Source organism: Ptychodera flava, chromosome 10 (genome assembly GCF_041260155.1).
Source record: "Ptychodera flava strain L36383 chromosome 10, AS_Pfla_20210202, whole genome shotgun sequence".
In the NCBI taxonomy this organism is placed as follows: domain Eukaryota; kingdom Metazoa; phylum Hemichordata; class Enteropneusta; family Ptychoderidae; genus Ptychodera; species Ptychodera flava.
The window spans coordinates 26,592,350-26,614,562 of record NC_091937.1 but is presented as its reverse complement, the minus strand read 5'-3'; the positions used below and the strand labels follow the sequence as shown (position 1 = coordinate 26,614,562).

Below are 22,213 nucleotides of genomic sequence, written 5' to 3'. Positions count from 1 at the left end.
TGGCTGTAAAGGGGCCTTTGGAATGGTCTGATTCGGCTTTCCTACCATTTGACATGTGTGACAAGTTTTACAGAAATGTGCTACATCCTGCCTGAGATTAGGCCAATAAAAGTGACTGAGAATTTTATGATAAGTTTTCCTGACTCCTAAGTGACCAGCCCAGGGGGTTTCATGGGCCAGGCGCAATATTTCAGCATGGTAGGGCTTTGGAACCACAATTTGATGTTTTATAGCCCAATCGTCATCAACCAAAACATCTGGAGGTCTCCATTTACGCATGAGAATACCAGATTTTGTATAATAGGAAACAGAGCTATCTGAAGTTTTACCTTCATCATCTACCCTGTCAAACAAAGACAAAATATCTGGGTCTTTGTGTTGTTCTGCAATGAGATTTGATCTAGAAAATGTCTGACTTTGGTCAGCAGTTTTACTGGAAGTTGCAAATCCACGAGGGATAACGGAATGATCCGTGTCAAACACCTGACTGAGAAAGGTGTCATTTAAGTCAACATCTGTGACATTATTTTTGAGAGTATTTTGATTCTCGGAAGTTTTCTTTGACATGGCTCGAGTAATAGCACATGAAGGAAATAAATCGGGTATCTCTTGTTCAATTGGCTCTGGATCCTGATCTAAAGTAGGATTATCAGTCACAAGTGGATTAGTAATGACCTTGTCCCCAGCAAGGTCGTTTCCAAGAAGAAGGTGAATCCCTTCAAAAGGCAAAAAAGGCCTAATACCTAAAGTCACAGGTCCAGAAACAAAGTCCGAAGACAAATAGACATTATGGAGAGGAACAGGAATGTAGTCATTACAATCTACCCCCTTAATAAGAACTTTAGAACCTGAAAATGACTTTTCAGAAAACGGCAGGGTATCTGCCAACAAAAGAGACTGGGAAGCCCCGGTATCTCTTAAAATTTTGACAGGGGTAGCGGAAGAAAAATCACTAGAAAGTGATATAAAACCATCATGAATAAATGGTTCGAAAATACCCATAATGCTATCTTGAGAAGAATTGACCTTGACCTCATTAATTGGGGATAAGAGGGGTTTAACCTCAGAAAATGTGTTGCACACATTATTAGACTCTAATTGAGTTGATGAAGAAATAAAGCCGGTGGGCTTAGATCCACTTTGACCACTTTGACCTTCACGTTTTCTTTTCAACTTGAACACTCTGACATTAAATGGCCGTCTTTCTTGCAATAATTACAAGAAAGTGTACCGAACTGTTTGTCAGAAGGAGATTGAGACTTGGGATCTGATGATGTGGAAGTGTTACTTGAATTTTGTGAACTGTTGTCATTTGATTTCTACTCTCCTTTGAAAAATTCTTGGATGAAAAGGAGGAGTTAAATGACCTGCATTGTTTCTGTATGAAAAGGACTGGGATGGTTTGCTGAGAAATGAAGATTTGTGGGTCAATGAATAATCATCGGCCAAACGTGCAGCAACCTCCAATGTATCTGCCTTTTGTTCATTGATAAACGTCTTGATGTCACTCCGAATGCACCTCTTAAATTCTTCAATCAAAACAAGCTGTCGTAATTTGTCATAATTCTGACTGACTTTTCAGAAGAGCACCAACGATCAAACAGTTGTTCTTTTGTTCGAGCAAATTCAACATAAGTTTGATCCTTCACCTTCTCACAATCCCTAAATTTCTGACGGTAAGCTTCAGGCACCAACTCATAGCCCTTGAGAATTAATTCCTTCACAGAATCATAATCTGAAGCCTGCTCTACTGACAACTGAATGTAAATTTCTCTGGCTTTACCCACCAAAGCACTCTGCAAAAGCATAGACCAGGACTCCTTAGGCCAATTCAGGCTCTGAGCAATTTTCTCAAAATGGAGGAAATATTTATCAACATCCTTTTCTTGGAAAGGGGGAACTAACCTGAAATGCTTAGTGATGTCAAACTTGTCTGAAGGGAAGAATTTTCCTGACTGTCCAAGCTCTAAACGTTTTATTTCTACCTGCAATCGCTGTTCTTCTAATCGCAATTCTTTTTCTTTCTGTCTTTCTTCCATTTCTAACTGCATTTGTATTTTTTCTTTTTCTAATGCCTGTCTCTCTTTTTCCATTTGTAATTCTTTCTCTCTCATTTGTAATTCTAGTTTCTTGATCTCCAAATTTGTCTGCATTTCTAATTCTAATTTTCTGAGTTCAGAGGTAGACTCGGGCTCATAATCTTTCAGGGTGGATTCCTCAAATGGCCTAAATCAACTAGATGTTTGGCAATACGGTACTGTATTTCCCTCTTGCGCATAGATCTTTTGACTTCTACTTTAAGGAAATTGGCCAGTGTTATGAGGTTGTCTTTTCTGAGGGAATTAAATGTGTCCTGATCAAGGTCATCCATAAATTCGTCTGGTTTAAATTCCGCCATGATTAAATTTCGCTGAGTTCACAGTATACAGTAGTTTTGAAAAGGCTGTCAAAATGTTGTCAAACGGCTCAAAATATTCGTATCCCGGACGAGCCCCCAATTTGTTACGTGCAGAGAAACGAACAAAAGGGTGAACTCAGCAGTTTCCGTTTAAACAAAATTTATTACGAAAACAAAACTAATTGCTAAGTTAGGGACAGAGTACAAGCTTTAAAAGTGTACAGACTACTTATCTCAGCTGGGACGGCAAAGCTCCAGTCTCAGAGTTGTAACAGTCAGTCGGATGAATGAACAGTCCTTTGGCTTGCAGGCTTGAAGCTGCACAAAGTCCACAGTATAAATCCAGCGTTGACAGTGAAGGTCTTGAAAAGTCTTGAGAATGACTACTGCTGGAGTTTAGTAACACACAAGAGACACGATCCCAAAAGTCTGACTGGAAGCTGTGCACGTCCCTTTTATAAAGGCATATAAGAACAATCTAGAACTTTTATTGACATGCTAATTACTGTTCTAAAATTATCTCCCTTACACAACTAATCAACTTTCCAGAACATTCCAAACATGACTAATTGAATTCAAGGTTGTGAGGTCATCAAGGGCAGTGACCTTGAGAATGTTCTAGACTAATTGAACTCAGGTCATGATGAGTGTGGGGGAATGACCTACATAACAATACCAATACAGGTATGATGTACATGTACAATTATCTTGTGTCGTTAGGACATTTTCAAGTGAGTGCGGCATCAAAGTGACTCAGAAATCACACCAGTGGACAACTGTATCTTCAACTCAAGTGTATTGATGAATATTATGAAGTGACTGACAAACATATCTGTACGGACATGTGAGAGTCATTTAACCCTTTCAGGCCTGACTTTCTGCTAACTTGCCAGACCAACCCCTATAATATACTAAGAGGTTTTGGCCTGAGAGGGTTAAACAGCCCTTTCACAAGCCAATTTTGGATCAATCCTGCAGTTTTTGTATACCCAGGCTCAGGCAGTGTAAATTGGGATGGATCTGTATAATAAATTTACATTCTAGTCTGCTGGCCCAGCTTTTATAAACAGTATTAGGTACAGATCCCCTACAATCAAATAGCAATTACCATTTTCCAGTGAAAATGTTCAATTATGATATTCCAATATTATTGGTATTTAATGGATAACATCATATAAAATGAAGCTTGGACAAAGTAGACAGAACTTCAAAGTTTTATCGCTTTTTCAACTGTTACTTTTAACTACCTACACATTTTGAAACTTCAGAAATTTGCAGAGTTGATATAAAGTTCTTACTATCCCAGTTCACCTTCTCTGTGAGGATTTGATATAAAGGGTCTTTTTCAAGCCGTTCGACCCTACAGTCTAACCTGTAAGACTTTTTTTTCATTGGTTTAACATTCAAGATTGAGATAAGTGCAACCATGGTTACGCTTTCCGCCACTCCTAATTCGCTTCTTTGACGTCACTAAAACAGCAAATACAAGTGTCACGAAAATACACCATCTCTCTGCATTTCGGATGCGCTATTTTGCGGGCATGCGGGCTGCGGGCTGCGGGTTGCGGGCTGCGGGCTGCGGGTTGCGGGCATGAAAAAATGTGTGATTTTTGGTATCATTTTCGCTAGTAGTTAGAATAAATGCTAAAATAGTATCTAGATGTATTTGTTTATGGAATAAAAGCCGTGAACTTCTTGAATAATGCCGTTATTTTAGCTTACATCTGGTAAAGCACCACCAACGTCAGAATAGTCCATTTCCCATCCAACATTCGCCGTTGCACAGCGCACTGCCGATCGAAGCTTTCGAAATGATATGACTGAACACGGATGAGTAATAATATGAACACAAGACAGATTTCACAACAACTCGCTATATTAACTTTTATGTAATGATTAGGACGGATAGTTTAAAAGTAAGTTTCGGATCGTTGACAGCACAGATGAACTGGGAGATGAACTTCGGTTCGTTGAAACTCGACACGCCTAATAATTTGTTACTTTTTCATAGAATGCCATGCCCTTCTCACACTTCAGATTAGTTCAACCGCCGATAAAAGCACAATTTTCAGAATCGTTTTCAATGCCGTTTAAAATTATTTTATTGTGGTGAACACGATAATAGTCCTAGGAAACTTTTCATAGTCACGCTGGATCAAATGCATATGGAGCGACTATCATGCTGCAGGTGCAAGTCATAGAATATGTTCATGATATTAGGAGATACACAATTATTGAGAGCTGAGAACACAAACTCATCCAAAAATATTCCTATTAGATCGATTCCTGAAAATAAGTCAACGCACCGACGTGTTTTTCCCGCTGAAATTCTCGAGTAAAATGTTAGCGGAATGTCGTTCTCTGTGGTCGTGACCTCGGTTGAACCGAAACGGCAAAGTAAGCTAAGTCCATTGTCGTACGTCTTTTTCTTTTTAAAGATTTCATGAAAAATACACGGCATTTAAATACACAACACTTCTACGCTTTTTGAAGTCAAATCTTTCCTTACACATTGCATTTAAGTAGGCATTGTTTAATTTTCTGTATGTGTTGCCCTAGAACCGAATTGTGAATAGATGCATTACAAAGAATTTACTTCCTATGGCCTGATACTAGAAATGTAACAATTTTCATTCCGCGATAAGTGGCGACATTTCCGAGGCGCGAATTTTTTTTGTCAGTCTGGTATTATTTCTCACTCACATCCATGGCAAGAAAGAAAAGTGATTTCAGATCCCAAATTATTTGTGATGGCCAGGCAGCTCGGAACAAATAAATTGGTCCTCGGAATCGCCGCTTTTAGTTTAGCAGATTTTGATTTTTTTTTCAGAAACATGACGTATTTTCACCCACTTGGTATGGTCTGTTATAGCATCTTTAGTCCAAAAAATCAATTTTACAGCATATATGTTTTCAACAGCCTTCAAATGTACAGTATTATGTTAAAATACACAATATGGATATGTTGTGTTTCATTAATTTTAACCATCTTGACCTGATGTTGAAAATATGGACTTGGCAGGAAAAGGGATACTGTACGATAGACCTGATCATGATTATTGATAATAGACACCTTCTAAAGGTTTTATTTCTTATATACTAAATGCCATATTACATATATTAGAAATCTAGCCATAATTCTAAAAACCCGCAGCCCGCAGCCCGCAACCCGCAACCCGCAGCCAGCAACCCGCAGCCCGCAGCCCGCACTTTAGCAGATACCTCTGCATTTCATTGCAATGAGTTCCGGGGTTGGTAAACGTGGCAGAGAGGTCATAATTTGTAAGACTTGAACACAGTTCTAATATTGGCATTTCTAAAAAAAAGTTGTCAGGGCGGGGGAATCGTATTGCTTTTGTAGACTTTTGCGATTTCGATTCACCGTTTGATTTCGACAAATAAATTGATTGCTATTGACAGTATTAAAATAAGATAGGTAAATCAAATGGTTGAGTCGTAAACTGCCGATTACATAGCCCTCCATAACTTCGTATTTGAAGCGTGGGGTGTCGTTACATCCCGAGTAGGGTATACATCTACCGGCAAGATAGGTACGCAGTACGTCGTGCGACTGCAGAAGCCCTATGCACTTGCACTGCTGAGTATGGGCTGGGTGCCCCTGCCCGGGCCGGCAGCCATTGGATTGCGTGTGGTGGAATGTCCGTCCGAGTACAAACTTTGCAGTCGAGCATGAATAGTTATCGCTGTCAGGCAGATTCGTAAGAGTGGTAAGTCGTGCTAGATATCTTACGGCGTATAGTCGAAGCTAAACTCAAGCAATAAACGTCTGAACAAAACAACACAGTGTATATGACACCGTGTATGACATTGATAGGCTGTACGATTCTTACCTTTCAATAGTGTCTTCCTCGATGACACTCACCCACCACCTCGTTCAACTTCGGAAGTTTGGTAGCTTTTTTGTCTTTAAAGTTTTCGTATTACCACATCCTCTCTTCTGACCAGTTTCAATACATCGTAAGGTATAACTCCTGGTTCCCTGACGGTCCGAGAAACGGTATGTGCTGTGTTGGACCACTCTATATCTAATCGTTCAAATCTCGGTCGACTCAAAACTTTCTTCACCAAGTACACAGTGATGACGTAGAGAGTAAATTTACATATGTTAGGCTATTCTCTGACATTGCTCTGGGCAAGCGCAGTTGATCAACCACCTGCGATCCCACAAACCAATACGCGATCGCGGCTATCACCACGGATCACGGGGTACGGCGGTATCACTCACGTACTCACAGGCGCAGGCGTCGATTGGTTGGACACTTGTGTGGAGGGACTGTGGCTGGACTATGTCCGGCAGGCTATTTGCTTATGTTTCAGCACCCATAGCGAGAACGCAACGTAGAGTGGCTACACGTCATGCGCGTTCCCCGTACGCCACAGTCCCTCCACCCACGTTTTGCACAGATGCGGACACGGTCCCTCCACAAAGGAGGGACCGTGATAGGGATCATAGCTTTGACAAAAAATGGAAAACAATAGTAATTTTCAACTGGACACAGAAATATTGGTTACAACAATCTGTGATTAAAACAAATATGATTTTCATTATTTTTATCATTTTTTTATCATTTTATTGCATAACAACACACTTCTGAAAGTACTGAACATTGCATAAAACATTGTTGTCTATGTCTGTACCTGCAGCTGCTGGGGGAAACATATAGTGTTGAATTATTGAATCATGGAGGTAGCAGAGATGATTGAATCGATGTATGATAATGGACATTTGGGTGTTATGCATAGAATTTTGAGAAGTTCGACTACATTTCAATTTTCAAAACGGTAACTTGGTCAATGTTCTACTTTTCAAAGCAGATTCACATTAGCCCCACACCAGCAAACATGGTGGGCCGCTGCATCAAAAGATATATTTCTGAAAAAACTTTCTACCTTTCAAAAGTTTTGTGCACAAACATGCAAGAACTGTGAGTTTGGGTGTAGGTAACCAAGAATTCCAGATTCTGTAAGTTTTTGAAGGTAGATACATTTCTTTATGTAATCCTTTGAGTGCTAAAGTCAATTTTTGTCGCCTTTATAAAATGTACTCAAGTAAATTTTTTTCAGATTTTGCCAAAATTTTGATGACAAACTGTAGCCAATGAAATGTGATGTCCGTTTGGTCCAAAATTATCAAAAAAATTACAGAATCATTCATAAAAACTGGTAAATGTTGCACTAAAATTTTGGTGGGAAAAATTACAGCACTCAAAGGGTTAATGAAGTGTCTTAAATATAGTAATGATAGAAAGTTTTCTCATCAACGAAGTTCTATTATCCTAGATTTGATAGTTTATGTGAAATAGAGAATTTTTTGTACATTTTATGTTCAGACAATAAGCTGTCTCTCAAGAAATACACTACGAATGCTAAGTTCCTCCAAGCAGCTGCTGGTCAAGAAGTTGACAATTTTTTTTGCAATGGTTAGTTTTTTTCTTGCTATACTGCACTTTCAAAAGTGGGTTGTTTATACAATAAACAGTGAAAAAGGGAAGTAAAACTTCTATCTTTATCGATGAACATCTGCTGGGGGTGGAGGGTAGTGAAATGCAAGACACAACAGACAAATATTAAATGATAATATTCAAGAAACATTTATTACTTATGATAACAATACAAGGTGGATATCATATTATGGCAAGACATTCGATGTTTTAGAAAAATATAGCTCCAGGTTTCATTACACACCATTGCTTGGAGTGACTTCGTACAATCAGGCACAAATTCCCTCAAGAGAAAAAAGTTCAGAACAGAGTATGCAAATCAAGATGCCATCCATTCACCTTAAAACCTGATATGTACACCTTTCCCATGATGCAATGGTCAAAGGCATGGTAAATGTTGAAGGTAAATTGCCCACAATACATTAGGAATATATTATTCAGGCAGCCTATAGGTCTGTAAAAGGTAGAGATATTGTTTTACTCTCTACACCATGGCAGCCACCTACTTTGTCACATGAACGTAATTGCACAACGTTTGGACAGGCATCAGTCAGTGTACCAAGAAAAAAGTTGACACTACAATTGTGAAGTACAGCACAACGGTGAAATAAATTTTGAACTTTTAACTTACTGTTGTGGATATTGCAGAGTGAATACAATTAGTAAAGCCGAATGTATGGTATACTGTACAACCTCATGATTGATCATGTGACCTACATGTGATCAAAAAATATGATAATGACTAAAGACTGGGTTTGACCAATTAGATCGGGGGAAGGGGGAGGGGCAAAAAAGAAAAAATTATACAGAGCAAGAAATTGCTGAAAAAATTTGCAGTTATGCTGCTGTTTGAGAAAAAAATAAGTATTCACCAGAAAGCTGGCTGCACAAAGTGGTATTTTTGGGAAAAAGTGTGCAAAAAGCATCTGCACGTTCAAATGCTGGCCACCATCCCCGCCCAAGATCTAAAGGGCCATCCCTCATATAGACCCATTTCCCTTTCTGTTTTTTAAGGTGGTACATTTGGTAATGTCCCTCAAGTGTGGGTTTAAAGCCCACTAAGATAGCCTGAAAAGTAAGTACTTCACAAGTCAGTGAAAATACAGGACTGAAATTACTTTTTTAATTAAGTTTATATAGCATCATAGTGTTACTGTCCACCAGGAAATAGTTACATGAACGGGTGAAACTTTCATCTGTAATTCCTCAAGAGTAGATGCATGCTTTCTGAGAACCGTGACAGTTCATCTAGTCATGAATTCAGGGTAGAATTTTAGCCAAAAAAGGGAACTTACTGCAACTTTTCACAGCCATCTTTTGGAAACATTCACATGCATGAACCTGGTACACTGAACCCCCACCACCACAAAATCATGGTACAGCCCTATTGTGTGTTCTCTGCATGACAGGACTGTTTTACTGGAAATAGGGGTGAAAGGATATTGAAGCAAAATTATACTCCTGCATTATACAATACAGAGAACATGATTTCCCACATCATATATTTGTAACTACATTCACTTTTTTCTAAAATTGCAAAAATTCATTGATATATGTTTTTTTATTATCAATTGTGACTCACATTTGCATGCTATGTTCAGTAGCTGACCCGTTGAGAACTTGTCTTGAATATCTCTGGAGATTTTCTTTTGAACAGAAAAAAAGTTTCACAAGAAACAAAAAGCAATAACTTATCTTATTGAACCCAGTAAAATACCATGGTGGATTAATACATAACCTACTAAGCAGATAGTTTTACACAACTCTGAGTGTATGACTATATAAACCATTCTACAATCTCACATATTTTCTTGCAGGATAGCAGGGCCTGGCACGAGTTTTGTTACAAAACACCAAATTATGTCTGTCTTTGGAAAGTACAGCGAAACCTGTCTTAACCAAACCCTGTCTAAACTGGAAACCTGTCTATTAAAACTGAACCCTTTTCCAAGTCCCATTCCAGTAGAACTCTTTGTTAAAAGGACCTCTACAAACCAAACAATTTTAACAAAATAAGTCTGCAGAAAGTTGATTTACTAAGAGCTTGAGCCCCCACAAGTAATAGACTAAAAAGTATCATTGTAAAAGTTTGAGAGTCTGAATATCTGTGCCTGAGGTGCGTATCAACCTAAAAACAAACTGACATTTCAATGTGAGCAGAGTGACACGGTATTTTCACAAACTTTGCTCTTTTGTGGATTTTCTGGATTAGGGGCAATCGGAATGATTACTCGCCTTCAGTGTGCATCACCTAAAATTCAGAAGCAGCTGTGAAACGTTGGATCCCACAGGTCACAGCCTGAAACCATCTTTTTTGTAATTCGTGCAATAATGCCTGTAGTTTCAGTCAATGAACGCAGGTGGCATCAAACTTCATAATATAAACCTCGTGTATAAACAGACGGATGATTAAAACATGCACAGCAAACAACTTAAGGTGTTAGTGCTCACAGTACCATACAAGATGCAGATTGTTATAAGCACGAGCAAACAGTACTACAAGTACTTTTTCACCAAAATTAAGGTAGAATGGGCCTCGGAGACAGATATTTGGACTCTCAAATTTTTTACAATATTCTTTTGGTCTCCAGCTTGTGGGGGCTCATTTTGAAGCTTTAATGAACTTTTCGGTACATTAGTTCTGGGAAAATCAGGAACTTCATTTTTCCGCATAGAGATAACAGGTAGGGCGGCCATATTGAATTTTCCAATATTGATCAATATTTGGTAATTTGTATCTCTAGCGCCATAAAAGGGAAGGCAGCTTGAGGATGAATGCACGTTTCATCTACTGTTCACGGGTTTCAACTATTAGTCCCCGACACGTTGCTTCACTGACGAGCCACTCTACAAGAATGCTCCACTTATCAACTATCTGTTTTAAGTCGCTAGGCTGTTTGACCTTCAAATACAGGCAATTTAAAAAACAACACGGTACACTCCACAAGGCTCACGTAAACCAAAGACTCTTCCGCTCCACTGTTTGTGCCTGAATCAACTCCATTCATAAAGTAATAACAAAAAGTTGTCTAAAATATTTAATGACTATTTCACAGTGCAATAAAGAATTGTGCTGAAACAGAACTAACTCATTATCTGAAGTGTACTGAAGTGATTTCCCCGACTTGCAATATTATACACATGGGTCAACGACTATCAACATGTTGTACTACAGTCATTTTGAAAATCGGTCTTTCATGCTATTATGAAACATGGTGAGAAAATAAACATTTGATTAAAAGCAGATTAAATTGCTGTGCAAATATAATGAACATTAGTGCGAGGTTATTGCACATTTAGCCCCTTTTAGTGCTGTAATTTTTCCCACCAAAAATTTCGTGCAACATTTTACTAATTTTTATGAATTTTTCTTTGATTCTTTTAATAAACTTGGACAAAATGGATATCATATCTCATGGCTAGAGCTTTTATCAAAATTTTCATAAAATTCTGAAAAAAAAATTGACGTTGATGTTGGCACTCAAAGGGTTATTATCATTCTGACATCTACAGTTGCCCGACATGAATTTCACTGTATAGAGTTGCTATGTTATGAATTTTTGACTTTTGTAAGGAACATAACCATGGGGCTTTGGAGTTCAGAAAGAAGCTGGAATGTTATTGATGTTACGGGTGGGAATTTCCAAACATCGGTATCTCAGCTAATTCCACCTTTTGCAAGAACTGATCACGAATGAAATCAATTATAAACAAATGAAAATTTCATGCACCATTGTTAGCAAATCTACCGAGCAATAAACTAGTGTTTGACAGCCAGGGACTTTCATGACAAAGCAGACAAAATGAGGACGACTCGATGGGAGTCAAGAAATTTCACAAGAGATGAGTGTTGATGCAAGCAACATGTACGTATCTACGGAACGGGGTTAGGACACAAACTTTATCTGGTCTCTTGAGTTGAGTCACTTTTCTTCTGTACTGTGAACAAGGTATTATCTTGACCAAATGAGATTTTCAGTCAACAGAGCTTTGGAGATAAACTCTTCTGTAATCTAAATCACGCCGCAAAATCTGTTCTTGTCTTTGGAATTGCCGATCTGTAAATGGTCGGTTTCGACAGGTCGGACTAAATTGCCAAGTCAAACACTTTGTCGAGCTTTACCATACAGGTTGAATACCCTCACTTCTTTGAAACCCACTTCATCTTTGGTTTTGTTTTTTTTAATACTTGGCATAATTCATGACAAAAAAGTTGATGAGCATAAAGACAAATATCACAGACTAAAATTACGCACTGTTTCCATGACAACTCAAAATTTCAAAATATGAAAAGATGGACGGGAAGACTGGGTGACGCTCACAATATATTTGAAATGAATTTACTATCTTACAGAAATGCTGATGCAAAATTAATAAATATAAAATGATTGCACTGTTAAAATATTTAATAAATATATATAAATGCTGAAGGATTTCTCTCATCGTACTATTCTGATACCAGAGAGTAATTGTCATCATCAAGGAATTAGTTTTCTATTTTTTTACTTTTGGTTGTTCAATTGCAGGTGTATTTTTGAATATCGTGCGTGCGAAACACTGGGAAAGCTGCCCATTTTGTCATGGCACTTGGCACAGACAGCTGTCACAGGTCGAATCTCCTCTAAACTTTGCTACGAACATAGTTTTGTATAGTCACTATGATACAGGGATTGAAGACCATCCATGGAAAGCAATGTTGGGGTGGGGGGAAGACTTTGCCTTCGACAAAAATTGCACATTCGATTTTAATATTGAGAAAGAAAATTATAAACTTTACATGGATGCATGCATCAGCAATGTCTATCTTTTCGTCACTATCTGTGAATGCATGCTTGCCCCCATACCTGTTTTATTTGCCGATGGTAGCACATGCGCCAAAGGCACGCAACACATCTCTTTGCAATTGGTACTGATTCATTGTAATTTACTGTGAATCAGCACCGGTCGCAAAGCAACGAGTCACGTGCCTGTGGCGTGTGACACGTGACCAAATTCCTTGAAATATTTTTCAGACAATTCTTCCCGACGTTCGACAAATAGCTTTGGCTTCAGATGTCATGTTTGGTGGGACATAAAACAGAATAGCAGGGAGAAACTCCCTGAAAATATTATAGATAATTGAAATTTTCTCTAGTATGAACACTGAGATGTAAAATTGTTTTAGAGAGTTGTAGCAATTCAGCATTCAAGGACTTTAGGAAATTTCAAAAAAGACACCTTAAAAAAAGGCAAAATATTACTATACATAAATATACCAATGTACATACGGAGATACACTGATGTTTTACAGGCCCTTGTATGTATGCAAGAATTGCTTATTCATTCATTCCAAGATCCATGTTACAGATATAAGGAAAATTCACCTATACGTTGAGATGACGACAAGGAGCATGACATAATATCTGTGTTTTTGTGAGGTAAAATTATATAAAATTGATGTGATTTAAAGCTTTCGGATTAAAAAAAAATTGTAAAACATGCTCTGAATGCAAATAAACCATTCATTATATTATATCAAACAAATATGGCGATGTAATGGAAAAAGACAACTCTACAGTCATTTCAGAAATCATGAGTAGAATGAATTCCGTTAAGCTCTGTTTGATGGAACGGATGTAAAAATTGGATGGCAGAGGCAGCTTCCAAGGGCGCCCTCTTGAGTTCAGATTCAACTACTGGCTAGTTGGCATCAGCAGACTATTTCTATCCTTTTTTGCGAAAAGAACAGAGCAATGAGGTACAATATCCCTTGATAATTAAAAAATATCTACTCCCTTAAAAGACATCTTTTATAAATACAAATCTAAATAAGAAATCTTTGGCAAGTTGGTTTAGTAAGCCTGAAAATACACAACTAGTGAGATGGGCATTGCAAATGCTTATGATGACGGACCGCAGGTCCAGCACCAGCAGTAAACATGGGCAATTTTTGCAATAAATCTTCTGAAGCAAACAATACTTAAACTCACATTCTAGGATAAAGTTTAAATCTCTACAATATACAACTATTGCACAACTTTTTTTCTTCTAGATTAATAAATATATTTTAAAATGGGCAAGAAGCATAATAAATACACTGAAAATATACAGATTCTGAAAATATTAAATATTTAAAAATTGTACATTAAGCCAATAATAATACCCTATAATAAATTGGTAGAGTCCGCACCACGGTTTTTAATAAAGTTGAAAGCTCTTTGATTTGGGCTGTACCACATCAATACAGGGAAGGCAGCTTCCTGAACCCGGCAGTCAGGCATCATTACTACACAACTGATTGATCGTTGCACTCATAGATTGCACTTGGACGTATACGCCTTTGAGTTCTCCCCGGTAACTTGGGCAAGAGTTTGAATGTCTTGGGGATGATTTCCCGGCAAGCCTCGCGGAATTTCTTGATTCTCCAACAATATATGATGGGGTTGAACGCGGAATTCATGTAACTGAGCCAGAGTATCGCTGTCTCAACGATGTAGTGTTTGCTGGTGGTTTCGTCAAATAGGATTATGAGTTGCGTTATGGCGTATGGAGCCCAACATATGACGAACACGATAAACAACAGCAAGATTGTCGTAAATGCTCGCGTCTTGAAGCTCATATCCACATTAACTCTTGCGGGACGAGTGATTCCTGTTAATCCTAGCTTATTAGCTTGACTGACACTTAGCGACTCTGGGTGATTTTGCACACGGCACGAGTTCCGACGAACAGTGTTGAGAATACAAAGATACGAGTATGACATGAGAAGAAATGGGATGTAGAATAACAGAAGGATTTGCAATATTGCATACACAGCATCAGCTACGCCTTCTGGTTTTCCCAGCATGCACTGAGCTCGTCCAAGGACAAAGGTATACTGGGACCATCCAAATATGGGCGGTATGCTAATCAGGCTGCTGAAAAGCCACGAGGTGCTGATCAAAATCTTGGCTCGCTGCGGGTTCAGTTTGTCCTTCCTGCGAACAATGATGAAGAAACGGTCGATGCTGATCGACGCCAGAATGTAGACAGCCTCAAAGCTGAAGAGCGTGTGAAAGAACGCCGTTATCTGGCACATGACCTCGCCGAAGACCCAATCAGTTGTGATGATGGTCACAAGGGCAAATGGCATGCTCGTGAGAGCGATCATGATGTCAGCAAACGCCAGATTTGCGAGGAGTAGATTGATAGCCGACCTCATGGCTGGTTTCTGGTAGACAATCAGACACACAATGCTGTTTCCCAACACACTGAAGAGAATCATCAAAACCATTAAAATGGCCAATGGTATCACGGCTGCCAATGGCAGCCCGACGCCATGGTTCTGTTTACTGATAGTATCGTTAGTTCTGTTGTAAATCTGAGCCACCATCGTCACAAGCGTACTGCTTCCGGTCATTTGTCTAATATTAGTCATTTCCGTAGTTAATTCTATCATCACTGTGGATGATGCATTAAGAAAACTGGAATTGGCAAATGTTGTCGATTCCAATTTAGCCATGATGCACGCAACCTCGTAAAACCGAGCCAAAACCGTATATTTACATTAAAGTGTGACCCGTAAAGCAACTTGATGGATGACTATAAATTATCCTTCTATAGTATGTAAATCTTCCAATGGCAATATCTTGGTGAACTTGGAAACTTCCAAAAGGCTGTCCTCAAAAGCTCGTAATTCTCGGCACATTAATATCCATGAAGAGAGACACAGACCCTTATTGCTTGAAGGCTTGAACCTTGTCAATTTTTTTAAGGTTTGGGAATAATGGCAATACTTGTTTCAGTTTGAATTAGCGTCAGATTGTGCTGATTGTCAATTGTTGAAAATAAAACGTTAATCGTACTCTCGGTATTTTTTGAAATCACACTACAGGAATGTGTAATTGTCTCGCATGTAAAGGCTGGATTATCGTTGTGAGATCGTTCCTTGCTCTGGGAATGATTAAATATTGTGTGGATACCATCACTGCTCCAAAGGAAGTCTGGTTGCCATGGCAGATCAACATCACACACATCAGGAATCTGAAAGATTACAATAAAAAAAACGATAAATATCAGCTGCACAGATAGAATTAACGCAACAATTAAAGTACAGGTATATTGTCAGCCTGCAACTAAAAATGTCTTTTGCATTGGACAACGTGTACCACATAACTGCTTTCTATAGCTACACGTATACTGCCTCTCAGATGCTAAATGTTTTTTCTGACTGCTAGAAATGGGATCATTAGAATCACAAGGGTGATTAAATAATTGTGCACTCTTAAACTCACCAATATTTGGCAGAATTTACTACTGAATTTGACTACAGACCTTTACATAAAAAACAATGGCGTGCCACAGGAGATTTGCTCAGACCAATGTGATCTCTCATGAGCAGAGTGATTATAATCTAGCCTCCTTCAATGCAAAGTCATTATACACATCTTCCAATTGAGATAATTATCCTCGTACCGCTGGCGTATTTCATGATGGCACGTGTAATCTGTCAAAAAAGGCACGTGTACAAGCCACTATTATAATGTTCCAGACCAATATCAGAACTGCATAATGTGTATTCTCCAGGGAAGCTGAGAAGCAAAATTTACTGATGACAGTGTCGAGTATACATGTAAACTCTCAACGTGCAATACACACTTCAATGCATTTTTTAATTTCTATACCTCTACCAGATTCTTATCACATTATACGGTATATCACACAATATCATATCAGTGTGTAAATTTCATCAATGCATCATTCTTACTGGACAGAGCTCAAGCTAATAGTCGTAATATACAAGGCTTGGGAGAGTAAAACAGGCCACTTAACCAAGGTCATTTGTTATCTTCATATTAGTGAAAATCTAGAACATAGGGCCAAAGTCCCTGAAGCTACTATAGACATGGATACAAAATTAAGTATTTCCTGACTGTATGAAATTATCTCACTAAGGTCATCCTAGGGACGCCGGACGCCGGACGGATACCCATCCCAATAGCTTCTATAGACTATAGTCTATAGTAGCTAATAAAAGGAAAAAATTCATGGTGAAGTTTTTGTGCAAAAATATGTGCCAACTGTTTACAATTTTTCAGATCAAAATCACTGATGTTTGCTCAATTCAAAATTGCTTTCTTCTCTTCATATCGTAAATCTATGTAGAGAATACCAGTTCAAGACATCATCTGCAGACACCTACTGGTATGTTGATACAGTATGATAGCAATCACCCTGTAAGCAGGCAGCGCACAGTAGATTTTGTACATTGTTACCGGTATATCATATTTGGCAAGCAGCTCATGCTAAATATACCTGGTGCCATTAAGGTAAAGGGCGACGAATTCGGACGCGCACACGCTTTAGAACATTTCTGCGCAGATTTAACTCCAGCCTGCCGCAAATGGGTCATTTTGTAGCGCATGTATTTAACATCACCTGTCATTGTTGAAATTGCGCTTTTACCTAATTTTTTGACCCAGTCTCTCAGTAATACATGTGACCTTTAACCTTGTCATATTTTGACCCCCTAGGAAGCTGGTTTTTATTCAATATGAGCGCAAAATTAACATTTCTCTCCCGTTTACGTGGCGCATATTACCCATTCACCTAGAGATATTGTAAAAAGTAGCGTGGTGACACCCTTTTATTAAATGTGTAAACTAAATGGTATTATGTCAGGACTTTATTCGCAAAGTTTGGTCAAAATGACACCATTCAAAGCGACAGGAAGAAAGTTCGAAAATTATGTAGTGATATAATTTCGATATCGTCATTTTGTAATCGATACTTATGTTAAAATTTCTTTACAAACATCATGAAAACTATACATTCGATAGATAAGGATCTTAAGTCTTGGAATTTATTAAAATTAACTCATTTGCTAAGCGTTTTATAATTGCTTTCTTTAGTTTAAGTGAATTATATCATTTTTATTTCTAACGACGCCATTTTAACTTCCGTTTCCATGGAAACGAGCGTGATGACCCCCATTTTTTATTTCATTTTTGCACTTGCACAACTTCCAAGAATATTTGTGCACAGTTTCAAGAAAATGACACCACAACTTAATTTTGACGTAATTCGTAGTACTTCACCTTAAATAAGATTCTTGAGATGTAATGGGTCTATGGTCACACAATGCTCAAAGCTCACATATAATAATACCTGCTTTGAGGGTTATAGTTTACTGGTAAGTTGCATTGCAGATCACTATTTCCTAAACAGTCTGTGCTAGCTATTATCCCCAAGTTTTTCACTTTCAGGTAGTATGCACCCCGAAAGTAAAAGACTTAAACTTTTACTCAAATTTTCCTCAAAGAATCTTTCAATCATTCACTTTCAAAATTAGTAATAAAAATCAGGGGTCACCATGTAAATTTTAGTACTAAAGAAACAAATTACCCATTGCAGATTTACCAATATTTGAAATTCAAAATGGCTGCCATCCCTGTGTTATCTCTATAGAGAAAAATAAAATTTTTGATTTTCAAAAACTAAAACTGTGAAAGTTTTTCTTATTCAAAGAGCTTCAAAATGAACCCCCACAAGTGGTAGATCAGAAAAGATTTGAGTTTGAGAGTCAAAATACCCCCTGCAAATATACCTTGTATTGAGCAAATATCAAGTTCTCTCCATGATTACCTCCCCTTATATTAAAAGTCTCAGTGCTGTAATCTTAATTTTCAAAAGACGTCAGACATCACAATATCCTGAATTATATTTGTGTTTTTATACATTTTTAGAAGCCATGTGATACTTCGTGAGGATTATATCACCATTTCATAACACCGAACATCTACATGGCCTGACATTTATACCTATAAGCGGTAACACGTACCAGTAGGCAGACGTTTACGACAGAAATTGATTTTGTGGAAAAGGAGTATGTTCAAATGGCTTGCTTTCCTGCATTCATGACGTTTAAAGTAAAGTACAAGATTTGTATGTAAAGTGGAGTTTGGTGCATGCAATTCAAGGCATAATGGTCTGGTATAGTCAAACACAATGAATGAAAACTGTACATCAGCTGGACTCTCCGAACTCTATGAACTGTAATTTACGATTATTTTTATTCTCTTTGTAACATACATAAAGTTTGTTTTTTTAGAACAAAAATAATATCTCAGTCTAATCTTTGAGTTCCTATCAATTTTAAGCTCTGCCATAGATTTCTGTGACTAAGATAATGACCTCTAGGTTTACTATGATCGTAGCTCATAATATTCTGCTCCTGGCACTTAGAGACGAATGTTTTTGAGATTTAAACTCACTGTGGTGACACATATTAATGGATGCATGGATGGGAAGCTAATGAATGAGAGTTTACACACGCTGAACAGCAAAGAGCTACAACTTTTGATTATTTTTTTCACTTTTTTTGTCTTTACAGTATCTTGTTCTAGTCCCTAAAGCAAGTTGAGATACATAGTAGAGTGACTGTGAAGAATTGTTTGATGAAACATTAACCCTCTGAGTGCTGTAATTTTTGCACGCTAAAATTTTACTGCAACACTTTACCAATTTTTATGATTTTTTTGGTAATAAAATTGTTTTTTTGAACATTTTTGGACCCAATGGACATCACATTTCATTGGCTACAGTTTTTTATCAAAATCTTGGCAAAAATCTGAAATAATGAACTTGGGTATATTTATTTAAGGCGACAAAAATTGACTTTGGCACTCAAAAATTTGATAAAAATTTGTAGGAACAAAAAGAGTAAGCTGCAGAAAGTAATATACACACATCTGTTTAGTCATGACAACAATTTGGACATGATTAAAAAATCATTCCAATTTCCAAAATCCATGTAATTGTATAATCTGTCTTTTGACTGACATCAGGCATCGGTGAATTTTTGGCCAGGATGCAAAATTTTACAGTATCCATCTGTCGGGTAGACTAGAAGAGCCATCGCTCGAGGCCGAGAATACTCTCTACGCTCCCCTCATCAGAGGAAGGAGCGTAGGAAGAATCGTTGAGCAACAGATCTCCCAGTTTGGTAGATGGAAATACTTGTGGAATTTAGGATTTGCTGAGATTAAAAGGGAGGTATACAATACATCCCTTACATGTGAGAGATATAAATATCAGGCAGGTAATGTTTTGTTCGGGTAGTCAATTTTCAAAGCTACCAGCCTAGAAATCTGGTTGATATTTTCTCAGAATTTTCTACACTGTATGATTGCGATACTATATGGCATGACAGAATAAAATTTTTATTGAATATTATGACATCACCCAGAACATTTAAAATACAACAATATTAGGTTCAACAACATAACTAGTAAAACCAGCTGATTTCACAGGCACCTGGTTCATTAATCTTGAACTTGTTGATTTTTATTCCACTATTAAAAGTGAAACCATTGATGACAATAATACTAAAACAGGTCATTTTGGGGGGTTTCTTAGGACTTGAAATCAGAAATCTTCTGGTTCTGTTATCCATGGAGTCCAATATTTGCTAGATTGAGCGATGGTTATGAACATTCCTTGCTGTTAATAACACACTTGTATACACACCATATTAAACCAGTAAACTCACTGCGCTATCAAAGATTATCTCGCAAGAATGTCGTAACACCAGAAAAACTCAAAGAGGAATCGTGATTTTTTTTCATTCAAAGTTTCTATCAGATGGTACCTTATCAATTTTTTTTCCAGCCTGTTCTTTTACAGATGACGCTGACCTCGTTCCTGATTATAATGCAGCGATGTTGTTCTAAAAATCAAATTTCCTGTATACTCATCAATTGAAAATGAGGCGCAACATCAGAGGAACTGTCAGGTGAAAGCAATGATAAAAATTAAAAATTGGCAAGACTGAAGAATCCTGGATCATGCTATGCCATATTAAAATTAAAAGGTTTCTTGTGGGGTCTTTCCTATTTACTGGCACCCAGACTGTTCACATTGATCCTTATGTCTTTTTAACTGTATCGGCATAATCAGTCGTACATTTTATTGCTTGCGACTGCCGCATAAAAGAGGCAAAGAGCTGAATGCACAATATTTCTGTGCTTGAGGCATATCGCCGCGCACTAAATCTGAATTCCTAAGGTTGCTGAGGTTGTATCATGCAACGACAAACACGAAGTCTGATAATTGTCACAAGGTTAAGGGTCCCAAAAAATCTTCACAAAAGATCTATAGCCAAAAATGCATGGTACTAGTAGTTTGTTAACAGCCGATGTTATGATGGAAACCCAAGAATAAATCTCATTCTAGGATATGATCATATGTAGAAGGAACTTGACCACAACTGAGGGAGCAGAATAAACAAGATTTGTCTGTATATTTCCGGCAGCAGCGGCCGCGACAGTCATGCGATATTTAGAAATAAACTTACAATTGCTTTCAGTGCTATTGCAAGCAGTGTTCTTGGTTCCTTTGTGCAAGCATGCATGGGAAATTTTTCATGCACTAGGCCGAGGTGAGTGTACAATTAAACGTTGGTTGTAAACCATACATGTATGATCTTCAATTGTCAGACAAAATACAATTATCACGTAAATGCATGAAAAGATCCCTCATGTGTTAAACGCAACCGACATCATTAACCTACCTCTGAACAAAAACATCGACGATCATCGACGCCACAGTTTTCTGGCTTTACTAAATACGAAGCAACTTTTAACAACTGCTGCCAGATCGGTTTGACGTCAGTACATTCAAATAAGAAACAGTTGGGTGATTATGACAAACAAAATGCGTTGGTGCCGAGGTACGTATATATTGCATCAAACGTCAAATGATGGCCAACTCCACACCTGAACTACTTCATTAATAAGCTGATGACTCTCTCGATAATTTGATTTCTCTGTTCTATCAAATTACGGCCATTACCAAACAGATCTCTACTAACTGATTTCATTCGGCCTAGCTGTGCTTTAAAAGCTATCCAATCCGGAAAATAAACTAAAAAATTGACAGTGTCTTAATTTGCGTGTGCCCGTTGCACTTATATATATCATGAAGACTGAACATTTGCTTCTTCAAAACTTTGCCAAAGGTTTAAAGCCAACATTAATGCAAGTAAGAAGGATAATTCCCTTACGTCAGGGATAATCTTTACATGCAAGATGGCATGCCATGCTGGATTAGAGCGTATGCTACACAATGAGGGTGCTCTGTTACATGGAACCTTTTCTGAAAACACCATAATGGAGTGATACGGTCGAACTGACAATCTAGATATGCTACATGATCAATAGCACCCACTCTACCTGATATTAATATATTAACTAGCCTGAGCAACACGCTTTAAAGTCATCGTTCACACAAAAGCCCCTAAGTCATACTGACAGCCGCAAGAAATGTGCTCAACTGTTAGATTATCAGATAGCATTTATACATGTAAGTCACTTAATCGATTCAAATACATGTACTT

General features: G+C 37.8%; 2 protein-coding genes across 3 annotated transcripts in view; both read right to left on the bottom strand.

Moving 5' to 3' along the window:
* The window catches only part of LOC139142364 (neuroendocrine convertase 2-like), a 34,098-nt gene extending 27,577 nt beyond the window's left edge, over positions 1 to 6,521 (bottom strand). Inside the window, exon 1 of one of the 2 annotated variants that reach the window (XM_070712283.1) lies at positions 6,250 to 6,521. The gene's annotated coding sequence lies outside the window, so the exon portion shown is untranslated. The remainder of the gene's footprint in view (positions 1 to 6,249) is intronic. The other variant, XM_070712284.1, reaches the window with a different exon arrangement.
* Positions 6,522 to 7,986: 1,465 nt separating this feature from the next.
* The window catches only part of LOC139142366 (high-affinity lysophosphatidic acid receptor-like), a 64,216-nt gene continuing 49,989 nt past the window's right edge, over positions 7,987 to 22,213 (bottom strand). The window contains exon 3 of the mRNA XM_070712285.1: positions 7,987 to 15,861. Within this exon, the coding sequence (XP_070568386.1) occupies positions 14,126 to 15,340 (1,215 nt within the window). The 5' untranslated portion in view covers positions 15,341 to 15,861 and the 3' untranslated portion in view covers positions 7,987 to 14,125. The remainder of the gene's footprint in view (positions 15,862 to 22,213) is intronic.